Genomic DNA, 10,885 nt, shown 5'->3' with positions numbered 1-10,885 from the left:
TGATTTAGAACCTCACGGAAGCAACTCGAGATGTAAACCATTTTATAAGCGGGATACGTTAAATGAGCCAATACAAAAAAACTTAATCAGTAGGAAGATTTCATAAATGAAAAGATCGTCTAAACTTCTCCTACTCAAGCGATGTGCGAGGCCTCTTAAGGTGATCGAGATTATAGGGCAGTTATGAACATGATTAGTGTATTCAGCTGAGCACCACTGAGAAAGAATTAGGAGGATGATTTGGATGATAGGTCAAGCTCAATTTGGCCGTGTGCTTTTGACAATAATCTAAAGAATCACACACTGGAATACTACTTTTAAAAAATTACACACCCATGGGTGCCATCTTGTAGCCAACTTTCGATTAATGAGATCACGATAAGTAAAAGACAGCTTCTCCCATTTGTTATTTCATTAATCATAAGTGTTCCTCTTCCCTTACCGTTGTTTATATCTAATTTATTCTTATTTTTCATAGGATATCTTCTTTAGTCCTATCAAAGTGGCCATACTTATCAAATATTAACAAATTCTTATTTCCTTATAGTATTAATGATATTTATTTTCTCTACTATTTGTATTTTTATTAATTTAGTTTTCTCTCATTTTCTGTATTTTTATTAACTTCTTATGTCAATTAAAGGAAAAGATACATTTTCTTCAACAAAAAAAAAAAAAAAAAAGGTGAGCTATATTTTTTACCCCTTTAGAAGTCGCGTGTATTGCGCGTGCTAACGGAAAAGATAATTCGAAGTTAACAGCTATAATAATGTAAAAAAAATGAAATTATTTTGAAGAAAATGTATCTTTACTCTCGAATTTCATTGACGGGTTATGTGTAACATCGACAACAATAAAATGAAATTATTCTCGATGGGGTTAGCACGACACGACCGCAAAGACGGCCGTGCGTTCGCAATTCAATCCAAAACCGCGTAAACGCCAACTCGGTGACACCTTTGACCAAGCAACCACTTCCCGACCGAAGATCGAGCCAATGACACATTTTTGGTTTCTTCTTCTTCTTTTTTTTTTGTCTGTGTGCCGTTCACGCGTTTTGCCAAATATCTCCGATGCCACGTAATCACAGTGCTTTTCCACCGATGAACGAAAAAAAACAACAAAGTCGTATGATGGGGACAGCTCGAGCATGTTGTGGGACCCACTTGAATCTCTAGTTCCTAATAGGCCAATGCGATAATCAGTGGGCAGTAGGTTCCAACCGTGTCAGTACAAATCCCTCGTCTTTGGCGAAGAAAGAGGGAGAAGATTGGGGGGTGGGGGGCCCGATGCGTTGTTCTTGAAAATCACAAGATGTCTTTGTTATTGCAAAGCACGTTGTCTCAACAAATGCGCGTCACGGTAATTGGTCAGGACGAGTGGCTATATTATGCTTTTTGATTGTTCCAACACAAATGGCTTAGGATAAAAATGCACCGTAGAAACAATTGGACGATGTCTATTTTAATTCTGAAAAATTATTTAAAAAGTCCTAAACCTTTTACATTTTTACCAATTCAATTTTAAATCTTTTAATTTCGTCGATTTAATCCTAAACCTGTTTATATTTTACCAATTCAATCTTTTTGGTTGAAAAATCGTTGACGTAGATGCCAAGAAATCCTACGTAGACCGCCGATACTGATATGGATAATTTTAATAATATTTTTTTTGCTTTTTTATTTTTTTAGTTTCATTTTTTTCTTTTCTTTTTTCCCTCTAGCATGGACCTCCGCCGGCGTGGACTTGAACAAATTTTTAATAATATTATTTGAATATATATTTTTTATTTTTATGTTTTCTTGTTTTTTCTTTTCTTTTTCCCTTCGGCCTCAACCTCTGCCAAGGAAAAAAAGAGAAGAAAAAAAAGGAAAAAGAATAGAAAATAAAAAATTAAAATATTATTAGAAATTATTTATGCCTGCATCGGTGGTGCCATATAGAACCGCCGCCGTCCACGCCAGCGATTTTCGATCAATAAAATTGAATTGGCAAAAATAAACATGTATAGAACTGAATCGGCAAACTTAAAAGGTTTATGGTCGAATTGGTAAAAGTACATAATGGTTTATGACTTTTTTGATAATTTTTCCTAATGTCTAGGGTAGTCATCATTGAATTTGAAAAATCCCAGCAAACTCATTTATTTAAGTTTTTCAACTCTCTTCTGGGAAAAATTAAAAAATTGTTTTCGAGAGAATACACTAGCAGTGTAAAATTTGTGGAATGACCAAAGTTAGTCTGTAAAAGCCGCCAGCCCAAAGGGTGCGAAAAGTAAGAAGACAAATCTCAACATCAACAGTTTTTTTTTTTTTTTGGTCCAACTCAACATCAACAGTTGAAAAGTAGGAAAATGAGGACTCGGAGTAATATGCAAGAATGAAAATGGGGGATTTTCCAAACGACGGACTTGGGAAACTTCCCAGGTCATTATAACCACGAGGACCATGTTCTTCCCCCCCACCAAACCTTAGCCTACACGTAATTTGAGTAATCGACCGCTCACGGATCGAAGGAAAACGATGAATATTTTACTGAGAATCCGATGTGGCATTGGTTGGTTCGTGCATCCCGACACAAACGGGTCGCGGATTCTTGCTCTTATAATACAATTTTTGTTTTTTTTTTTTTGCACCCACTGATTATCCGACATGCTAAACTTTTCAACTTTTTAAAAGTGATTTGGATCTTTTCTCGCTCCATTAATATTCAATTGACGAGTGGCAATTTTCAAAATTAATCAAAATGACAAATACACGCTACGGAATATGAGGATTAAAATCATAAGATTTTTTATCCCGTTATAAAAAAATAAAAATGTTCGAAGTTAACGAGCTTATCAATGTATTCTATAAAAATATCAAAGTAAAAAAAAAAAGTCGTTTTAGCGGTATATGTCAGCAGCTAGATAATACATACAATCGTGAAAATATTACACGACGACATGCTCGTAGGACACGGTTGCCTCTTTTATGGCAACTACTTTGGTTGGGTGAGAGAAATCATGTCGGCTGTTTATTTCAAGTTATCCTAGTCAAGGAAAGTCAATATCTCGACTTAATTGAAAAGTTGACCCAAGTTCTTTGTTTTCATGAAGCAGAGCAGTGTTTCGTTCCAATCACGATTTGCCTTCTCTCTCATTTCTCCAACACGTTTTCCTTACAAAAAATCTCCCAATCGCAACCTCGGCCGATTCTCTCCCAAATTCAGTTCATCTCACGAATCATCTGTCCTTCCCTCATGTAATCACCGACCCAGGATTCATCCATCAGCTCCTGAGTAAAAGAGTGAAACTTTCTCTCTCTGCTTCCCTCGAATTTCAGTGCATTCTGCACAATTCCTGATTCCGGAGTCCGATCTTTCCTCCGATTCTGACAATCGTTTCTTCTCGCCGGAGAGAAATAAAGACATGGGCTGTTGTTTCACTAAGGACAGAAATGGGTACAGATCTGGGGGTGCGAATTACCAGAGAACCTATGAACAACAGCAGCAGCAGCAGCTGCAGCAGCAACCTGTCGTGGTTCCACAGCACAAGCCTCCTTCGAATCATTATCAAACCCAGCAAGTTGCGTTCAAGGCCTCGAACCCAGTCCTAAGCCCCAGGCCAGCCCAGAAGGTGGACACAATCCTGGGCAAGCCCTATGAAGATGTCAAGTCCCACTACACATTTGGGAAAGAGCTGGGCAGAGGTCAGTTTGGTGTCACTTATCTCTGTACTGAGATTTCCACTGGTAGGCAATATGCTTGTAAGTCCATTTCAAAGAGGAAGCTTGTGTCCAAGAACGATAAGGAGGACATGAGGAGGGAGATTCAGATCATGCAGCATTTGAGTGGCCAGCCCAATATAGTGGAGTTCAAGGGTGCTTATGAGGACAAGCAATCGGTCCACCTTGTGATGGAACTCTGTGCTGGTGGCGAGCTTTTCGATAGGATCATCGCGAAGGGGCACTACACTGAGAGAGCTGCGGCTACAATCTGTAGGGCGATTGTCAATGTTGTTCATGCCTGCCATTTCATGGGTGTTATGCATAGAGATCTCAAGCCTGAGAACTTCTTGTTGGCTAGCAGGGAAGAGAATGCCCCCTTGCAGGCTACAGATTTTGGTTTGTCCGTGTTCATCCAAGAAGGTAGATATTCTAGTTTCCACTTACAAATCCTCCTTGTTTGGTTGGTTAATGACTGGTCTTATCGAACGAAATGGACCACCTTTCACTTTTGGAAGTGAAATGTTAAATAGAATTTTCAATTTTAGGATATATTGAATTTTCAGCTCTGGCTTTTTGTGAAAGAAGCTTTTGTCTTTTGTCTATCCTAAGTTGTTTTCCCTTTTAGAACTAACGGTGAGGAAATGCCAGAATGGTGCCAGTCAGATTTTCAGGGAGTCTAGAGTGCATGCAAGATCATGACACGCGAAGGGTATAAGAATGAGCTGATAATTCTTTCGTAAATATATGTATTCCTCAACTCTAGTTACGTTTTGGCGTGAATTTACTCTTCTCAAAAGGTTGTGGATTTTGACTCTCTCTACTACCCTCTTCTACTTTATTTGTTTCCCCCTTTACTGAAAAGGTCAAATCGGCTCCCTCCTTACACAAACCAGATAGACCAGGTGGTCAGATGCTGAGTTGCTGTATAATTTTCTACAGAAGAGTATTATTTGGCACAAAATTGTGTTGTTTGTTTCCTTCAAAGAATGTAGCAGCTCCCTGATGTCTCTTGTACAATGCTAGTCGCTAGATGCTTGAAAGGAAGTTGTTGCTTGCAAGTGAAAATTGAATAACTGAGGTCTGCTGTTGCTTAGGAAAGTAACTTTGCAGTTAGGCTCAACTTTATGTTCTGTTATAGCTCTCAAACTTCAGAAGAAATCGAGTGGATCTTACTTTGCATAATTATGCATATGGCATTTTTGGCTGTTTCCATTGCTTACCTCTTATTTTCCAGGCAAGGTGTACCAGGATATTGTCGGGAGTGCCTACTATGTTGCTCCTGAGGTTTTGCGGCGCAATTATGGGAAGGAAATAGACATATGGAGCGCAGGAGTCATACTTTATATCCTACTCAGTGGCGTGCCTCCATTTTGGGCTGGTAAAGACTATATCCTCCTTCTTTTTTCTTTGTTCCCTTACATAAGTCTTCGTGCTCTTAGAACGACGTACTTCAATAATCTCTTCAGAACTATGCCAGACGGTAAAGTGGTGCATGATTTTGGCATCGGTAGTATCTAATAAGTGCGCTTTGCAGAAACTGAGAAGGGGATATTTGACGCGATACTGCAAGGAGAGATTGATTTCGAAAGTGACCCATGGCCAACTATATCCCGTAGTGCTAAGGACCTGGTCAAGAGAATGTTAATGAAGGACCCCAAGAAAAGGATTACTTCTGCACAGGTTTTAGGTGATTTTACTTCTGCCTTACAAGACGCATGCTCTTAGAAATGTTTGATGTAGGTCAAGCCTTCATGCTGCTCAAGAAATGCTAGCTCCATTATCTAAGCTTGAGTTTGTGAGATATGAGATTCTTTCTGTTAAACAATGAAAGTACTAATCCTCTTCTGGCATGCTGTTTCTCTAGATATAGTCCAAATATCGAACTTGCTGGTACATTGGAAGATTTATATTCTCTTCTGATCAACCACCTGATATTTCTGTCTCATGCAGAGCATCATTGGATTAAGGAAGGCGGAGATGCATCAGACAAGCCAATAGACAGTGCTGTCCTTTCAAGAATGAAGCAATTCAGAGCAATGAACAAGTTGAAGAAACTTGCACTGAAGGTTAGTCCCTGCATTTTTGGAGTGCCTCTTGTTTCTTTTTGTCTCCATTTGAATTTGCTGAAAGAGTATACAAGTGTAAGTGAAGGGATTGTTTCTGAATGGGAGTGGTTTCCAAATTCAAATTGTATGCCTTTATTGATTGACAACATTTTTAGCTCAAAAAGCCACTTCCAAGTCTTAGTACATAGATTGATTAGGCAATCATTTCATGCTGCTATTGTAAATTGTAAATAGGTAATTGCTGAAAATCTATCTGAAGAAGATATTCAAGGGTTGAAAGCAATGTTCGCGAATATGGATACTGACAAGAGTGGAACGATCACCTATGAGGAGCTGAAGACAGGATTAGCTCGGCTTGGATCGAAGCTTACAGAGGCAGAAGTGAAGCAGCTGATGGAAGCAGTAAGATACATTTTATGGAGTGCCCAACTTATTCAAGCTGATTTCTTTTTTGGTGTGAGGAATTTGAATTGGTGCAACTGATATCCTTGTTCTGTACTTCAGGCTGATGTGGACGGAAATGGAAGTATTGACTACATCGAGTTCATAACAGCTACAATGCATAGACACAAGCTAGAGAGAGAAGAACATCTATACGTAGCCTTCCAGCATTTCGATAAGGACAATAGTGGGTAAGTATTCCCTTCCATCGTCATAAACTGTTCAAGAATCATGACTTGTGTAACTGTGAATTTCATGGTCCGTCTGTCCAGACATTGAATATGGATCTAGTTGATTATACCCACAACCACAATCTATAAAAGGAATTTCATGCATCAAATTCTATTTGGTGCATTCTCGCTTCTCTGTGTTAAGGGTAAAAACAACTGCTGACGCAAGTGATTATCTTTTTCGTGATTTTTGCAGGTTCATCACAATGGATGAAATTGAGACTGCCATGAGAGGATATGGAATGGGAGATGAAGACACCATTAAAGATATTATAGCGGAAGTTGACACGGACAATGTGAGATAGATTTCCTTTGAATTTAGGGTTGCTTTTGTTTCCCAAAAAAAAAATGGTTGATGTTTTCCTCTAAAAATTGCGAGATCTTTCAATTTTTTCTTATCTTTTCTGTGGAAAAGTGTTGATATATCATCTGTCTCTGCACATTTCGTGCTCTTTCATCACTTTGTTCCCTATTGGGGATTATTATGATCAGTAAAACTAAAGAACTCTTTCATCAATTCTACATTTCCTCCTTTCCAGATGGAAGACTTGAAAATAGTATTGTTGTCCGACTTTGTCGAAAGCTGATCTTATTGAACACGTCTATTTTCTTCACTGCTAATGAAATTGGAAACTATGGAACTCCCACAAAAGCAACCACATACTCTTTTAGCATCACGAGCTTATATGTTTTCTTCTTATGTTGGCAGGACGGCAGAATCAACTACCAGGAGTTCTGCGCAATGATGAGAAGTGGCAACCAAAACCAGGGGAGACTCTTCTAGGGGGCTCTCTTTCATGCCTCCGGATGAACCTATTGTAAATTGAAGTTAAGCACTCTAAAATACGGAAGCTGTTATCCTTCAACGTACTTGACCTGGAAAGTCAATTCTAGTTTGAGATCTGCTTTGGTTCTCCTGAGATGCCAGATGGAAGCATGCAACTCATGGCATTTTCTTGGGCCTTCCCTATGGTACAATTTTTGTACTGTTAATTTCTTGAAGATAACTGTGAGAAGAGGTCATTTGAAAACACAGCTGAAGAAGCTGCTTCTTTACTGTTGCAAATTATGGTAAAAATCCTCTCTTTTGAACCTTATGGTTCCAAAACCAGAGAGTGGCAAAACTGATTGAAGGATCATTGACTTCGCTTGCAGTTTTTGTCTGATTGATAGTTTGAATTGTTGTCATCTTGCTCAAGGTTTGCCATAAATGAAATAATTGATGGAGGTTACCCCATTCTTCTAAAAAGGAGACATTCTATTTCTATATGTTCTTTGGAAAGGATGAGAATCCTCTCCAGACATCTTAAAGCTGTGGAAGAACAGGGACTCTTGAATGAATGAGATGGAGAAATGACAAAACATGCTGCACCAGCAGTTACGTCTCATGGTTCTTCAATTGACTATGCACGCAATTGTCATCTACCCAGATTAGACTTTTATGTCCTTTCTAATTACAATTGTATAGCAATTAAAGTTGGTAGGATGAAGAGTATAAACATTCATTTGGTCAAGCCACCATAGACCTACCCTGCCTTTTTTGTCGATAGAGGGTTTCTCGACCTTAAAATCACAGCACCATGTCATGGAAATTGAGCAAACATATCAACGCGAGAAGTTATCATATCAATATCTGAACTTCCAAATCCCATTCTCCACACAGGATCATAACATCCCATTGAAGTTTACGAGTTTCGCCAGCATCAAAGAGAAACCAAAAGGAGGAAAAAAACACAACCTTCTCCAGCAGTCAAAGCCACCAGATTATTGACTCTACAGAACCCACATAAAAGCAAAAGCACCTCCAGTTACCATAGTAGTAGGCACACAAAACCGTGACCAATCATGAACCCGGGGCCTACCTTAAAAACCATGGATCTTGATCTGGTCTTTCTTCACGAGGCCGGCCTGGACCAGAAACTGGGAGACGTTCTTCCGCTGATCGCCTTGCAGCTGAATGATTTTTCCAAGCTCCTTGTCATGGACAACATTCCCATTACAACAGAACTCCTTCTTCAGATCCTTGAGGATCTTCTCGTAGCTGAATTCTTTCTTCAGCCCCTGCACAGTAGTCAAGCTCTTCTTTCCATTCCTTTGCTGGATGCGGATGTGAACATACTCTTTTGCCCCAGGGGCACCCGAGTCCTTGCCCTCAGCGAATGGGTCAAAAGCAGTTGGAAGCTCGAATTCTACTTCAACCATGTAATTTGCTGGATTTAGACTTCTAGAACCACAGAAGGAGGATGCTGCGCTGCTGTGAATCAAGAATATATTGCGGTGAAACAACTAGCAGTGAAAAAATAAGTTCAACCCAATGATACGGTCTAGATCAAGTCACCAAACAGCAAAAAATCATATACAACTAGCTCAGACTTAACGAGCTAGACGGATACTCACAATTCAATAATACAAAACTAGACATGGCAAACTTGTACACAACCCCATCCAACCATGGCAACGTATTCCTGACAATCAAGAGAGAACCAATTCCATGCGAAACAGTGAGTTTGTGGCATAAGAACAAGAACACATAAAGATCTCAACATAGTCTAATCAAAACTATTCAGAACCCCAGAGAAATCCCAATCTCCAGCTCCTCGCAAAACCAAGACACGGGGTTCTTTCACACCCAGCTCAACCAAAAGCATGTCACCAAAATCTAGTCCATGCTCACCAACACGAAGCAGAATTATTTATGCAACACCGCACAGGCCCCACGGATAATCTCCAAGAAACAAGAAGCGTGAACAAGAACAAAGATGACATGAAAGATAGAGATCGCACATGCATCACAGAAACTAGAAAACGGTCAACTGAGAACAACTTCACATGAACCGAGCTTCTCCACGACAAGCAGATCCACAACCATTCCCTAACACGCATCGACCATGATCACTAGCAGAAAACGTGAATCCCAGAGAGAGACCAACTTCATAACAGAACAGAGAACCCAAAAAAGCCCCTGCAACTACAGAACGAGAAAGAAAGGCTCGAAGCAAAATTCGGAGGCTCACCTGAAGAAATATCGGAGAACCTGATCAAGAGATCGAAAGCGCAATTCTGGAAATCGTTGAGAGACTCAAGCCAGAAGAGGGCCTATATATAGGGTCGTTGGAGGCGGTTTGATATCAGCCACACGAATTGAACCCGTGGTGGACCCCCGTGCTGAATGCCGCTCCTTCGAGGAAACTTGGGCGGTCCAGATGATTCGCCGGATTAGGTAGACGGCGATGGTTGCATGATGCGCGACGCGAGCGGGACAGCTGTGACGATCGCGCGTCACGCGCAAAGGGCACGCGCCCCGACCGCGGGCTGGCAATCCCCAAGATTCGGGTCGCGCTGGGTGGGTCCCGCTAAAGTGCTTTTGTTCTGATGTTTGGCGTCGATGGAGAGAAGAATCGAGAAAGGGGGGAAAAGGATAAGCACGAGGCCCGTCCAATTGGCATATCCTCTAATTTGGATAAAGCAAATGTACACAATGACCTCCTTTCTTTTTTGGGTTGAGCTGGTTAAAAAAAAAAAATATTCCAGAAAAAGAAAATAAAAGGAAAAAGAAAAATATGAAGCAATGTTCTTCTCCTTACGTTTCCGAATAAGAATCTGCGATGTCTGAAAATCTCACGAGAACGTCGAGGTGAGTCATGCCTAGGTCGGCGAGGCCCGAGCACGCCGGGCAAGGCGGGCATTAGTCATTATCGATTTTGTGCTAATCTGCGTGCTAGGCCCGAACATGGATGCTGGAGCTTGGTTTCTCTTTTAAATTTAATTTTTCTTATGAATTTCCAAACTGAAAAAATTATAGATATGAGCAAATTGTATCCACTGTACCTGTCCACTTGCTTTAAAATATACTGGCATTGAAAGAAATTTCTTAGCCCGTCCTGCTTGGATTGACTTTTATTTTGGTTTTATTTGAATATTGCGTGATACCATACTTTATTTTCCTAAACATTCATAGTCACACGTAATTTTTAAATAACATTTTTTTTTGAAATTTGAATAACGTTTTACTTTTGGAGGAAAAATTAAAAGGTAAAAGAATAATAATAATTTATGTCTAATACAAAAAAAAAAAAAAGTCAAAGTCCAAAGTTCAAATTAAGGACTAAAATCACACATAAGCTTAATTAATTGATTGTGTGGTACCATACTTTATTTACCTAAACATTCATAGTCACATGTAATTTTTAAATAACATTTTCTTTTGAATTTTGAATAACGTTTTACTTTTGGAGGAAAAATTAAAAGGTAAAAGAATAATAATAATAATTTATGTCTAATACAAAAAAAAAGTCAAAGTCCAAAGTACAAATTAAGGACTAAAATCACACATAAGCTTAATTAATTGATTGCGTGGTACTATACTTTATTTACCTAAACATTCATAGTCACACGTAATTTTTAAATAACATTTTCTTTTGAAATTTGAATAACGTTTTAC

The 10,885-nt window shown here is 39.3% G+C and overlaps 2 protein-coding genes across 3 annotated transcripts; one reads left to right on the top strand and one right to left on the bottom strand.

The window, feature by feature from the left end:
- Positions 1-3,157: 3,157 nt before the first annotated feature.
- On the top strand, positions 3,158-7,548 carry LOC115749995 (calcium-dependent protein kinase 2-like). Its single transcript, XM_030687068.2, has 8 exons — positions 3,158-4,127; positions 4,942-5,085; positions 5,242-5,394; positions 5,658-5,773; positions 6,008-6,175; positions 6,278-6,405; positions 6,641-6,740; positions 7,154-7,548. The coding sequence occupies exons 1-8, from the start codon at positions 3,410-3,412 to the stop codon at positions 7,226-7,228; spliced, it is 1,602 nt and encodes a 533-aa protein (XP_030542928.1). The 5' UTR covers positions 3,158-3,409; the 3' UTR covers positions 7,229-7,548.
- Positions 7,549-8,153: 605 nt separating this feature from the next.
- On the bottom strand, positions 8,154-9,533 carry LOC115749999 (protein translation factor SUI1 homolog 2). Of its 2 annotated transcripts, none has more exons than XM_030687075.2 (2): positions 9,459-9,533; positions 8,154-8,698 (listed from the first exon to the last, which is right to left on the bottom strand). In XM_030687075.2, the coding sequence occupies exon 2, from the start codon at positions 8,644-8,646 to the stop codon at positions 8,308-8,310; it is 339 nt and encodes a 112-aa protein (XP_030542935.1). In that variant the 5' UTR covers positions 8,647-8,698; positions 9,459-9,533; the 3' UTR covers positions 8,154-8,307. The 2 variants fall into 2 exon arrangements, with proteins under 2 accessions (XP_030542935.1, XP_030542936.1); XM_030687076.2 differs by having other exon boundaries at positions 8,154-8,701; positions 9,459-9,476.
- Positions 9,534-10,885: the final 1,352 nt, after the last annotated feature.

Source organism: Rhodamnia argentea, chromosome 2, assembly GCF_020921035.1.
Source record: "Rhodamnia argentea isolate NSW1041297 chromosome 2, ASM2092103v1, whole genome shotgun sequence".
NCBI lineage: Eukaryota > Viridiplantae > Streptophyta > Magnoliopsida > Myrtales > Myrtaceae > Rhodamnia > Rhodamnia argentea.
Note: the sequence above shows the minus strand (reverse complement) of the source record. Positions and strands in the feature narration are given on the sequence as shown.

What these genes read in the sequence shown, in the direction of transcription:
- LOC115749995 (XM_030687068.2), top strand. Translation starts at nt 3,410, where the DNA reads ATGGGCTGTTGTTTCACTAAGGACAGAAATGGGTACAGATCTGGGGGT. An exon ending in TGAAGCAGCTGATGGAAGCA is followed by an intron (nt 6,176 to 6,277) that starts GTAAGATACATT and finishes TCTGTACTTCAG; the next exon opens with GCTGATGTGGACGGAAATGG. An exon ending in TTCGATAAGGACAATAGTGG is followed by an intron (nt 6,406 to 6,640) that starts GTAAGTATTCCC and finishes TGATTTTTGCAG; the next exon opens with GTTCATCACAATGGATGAAA.
- LOC115749999 (XM_030687075.2), bottom strand. Translation starts at nt 8,646, where the DNA reads ATGGTTGAAGTAGAATTCGAGCTTCCAACTGCTTTTGACCCATTCGCT.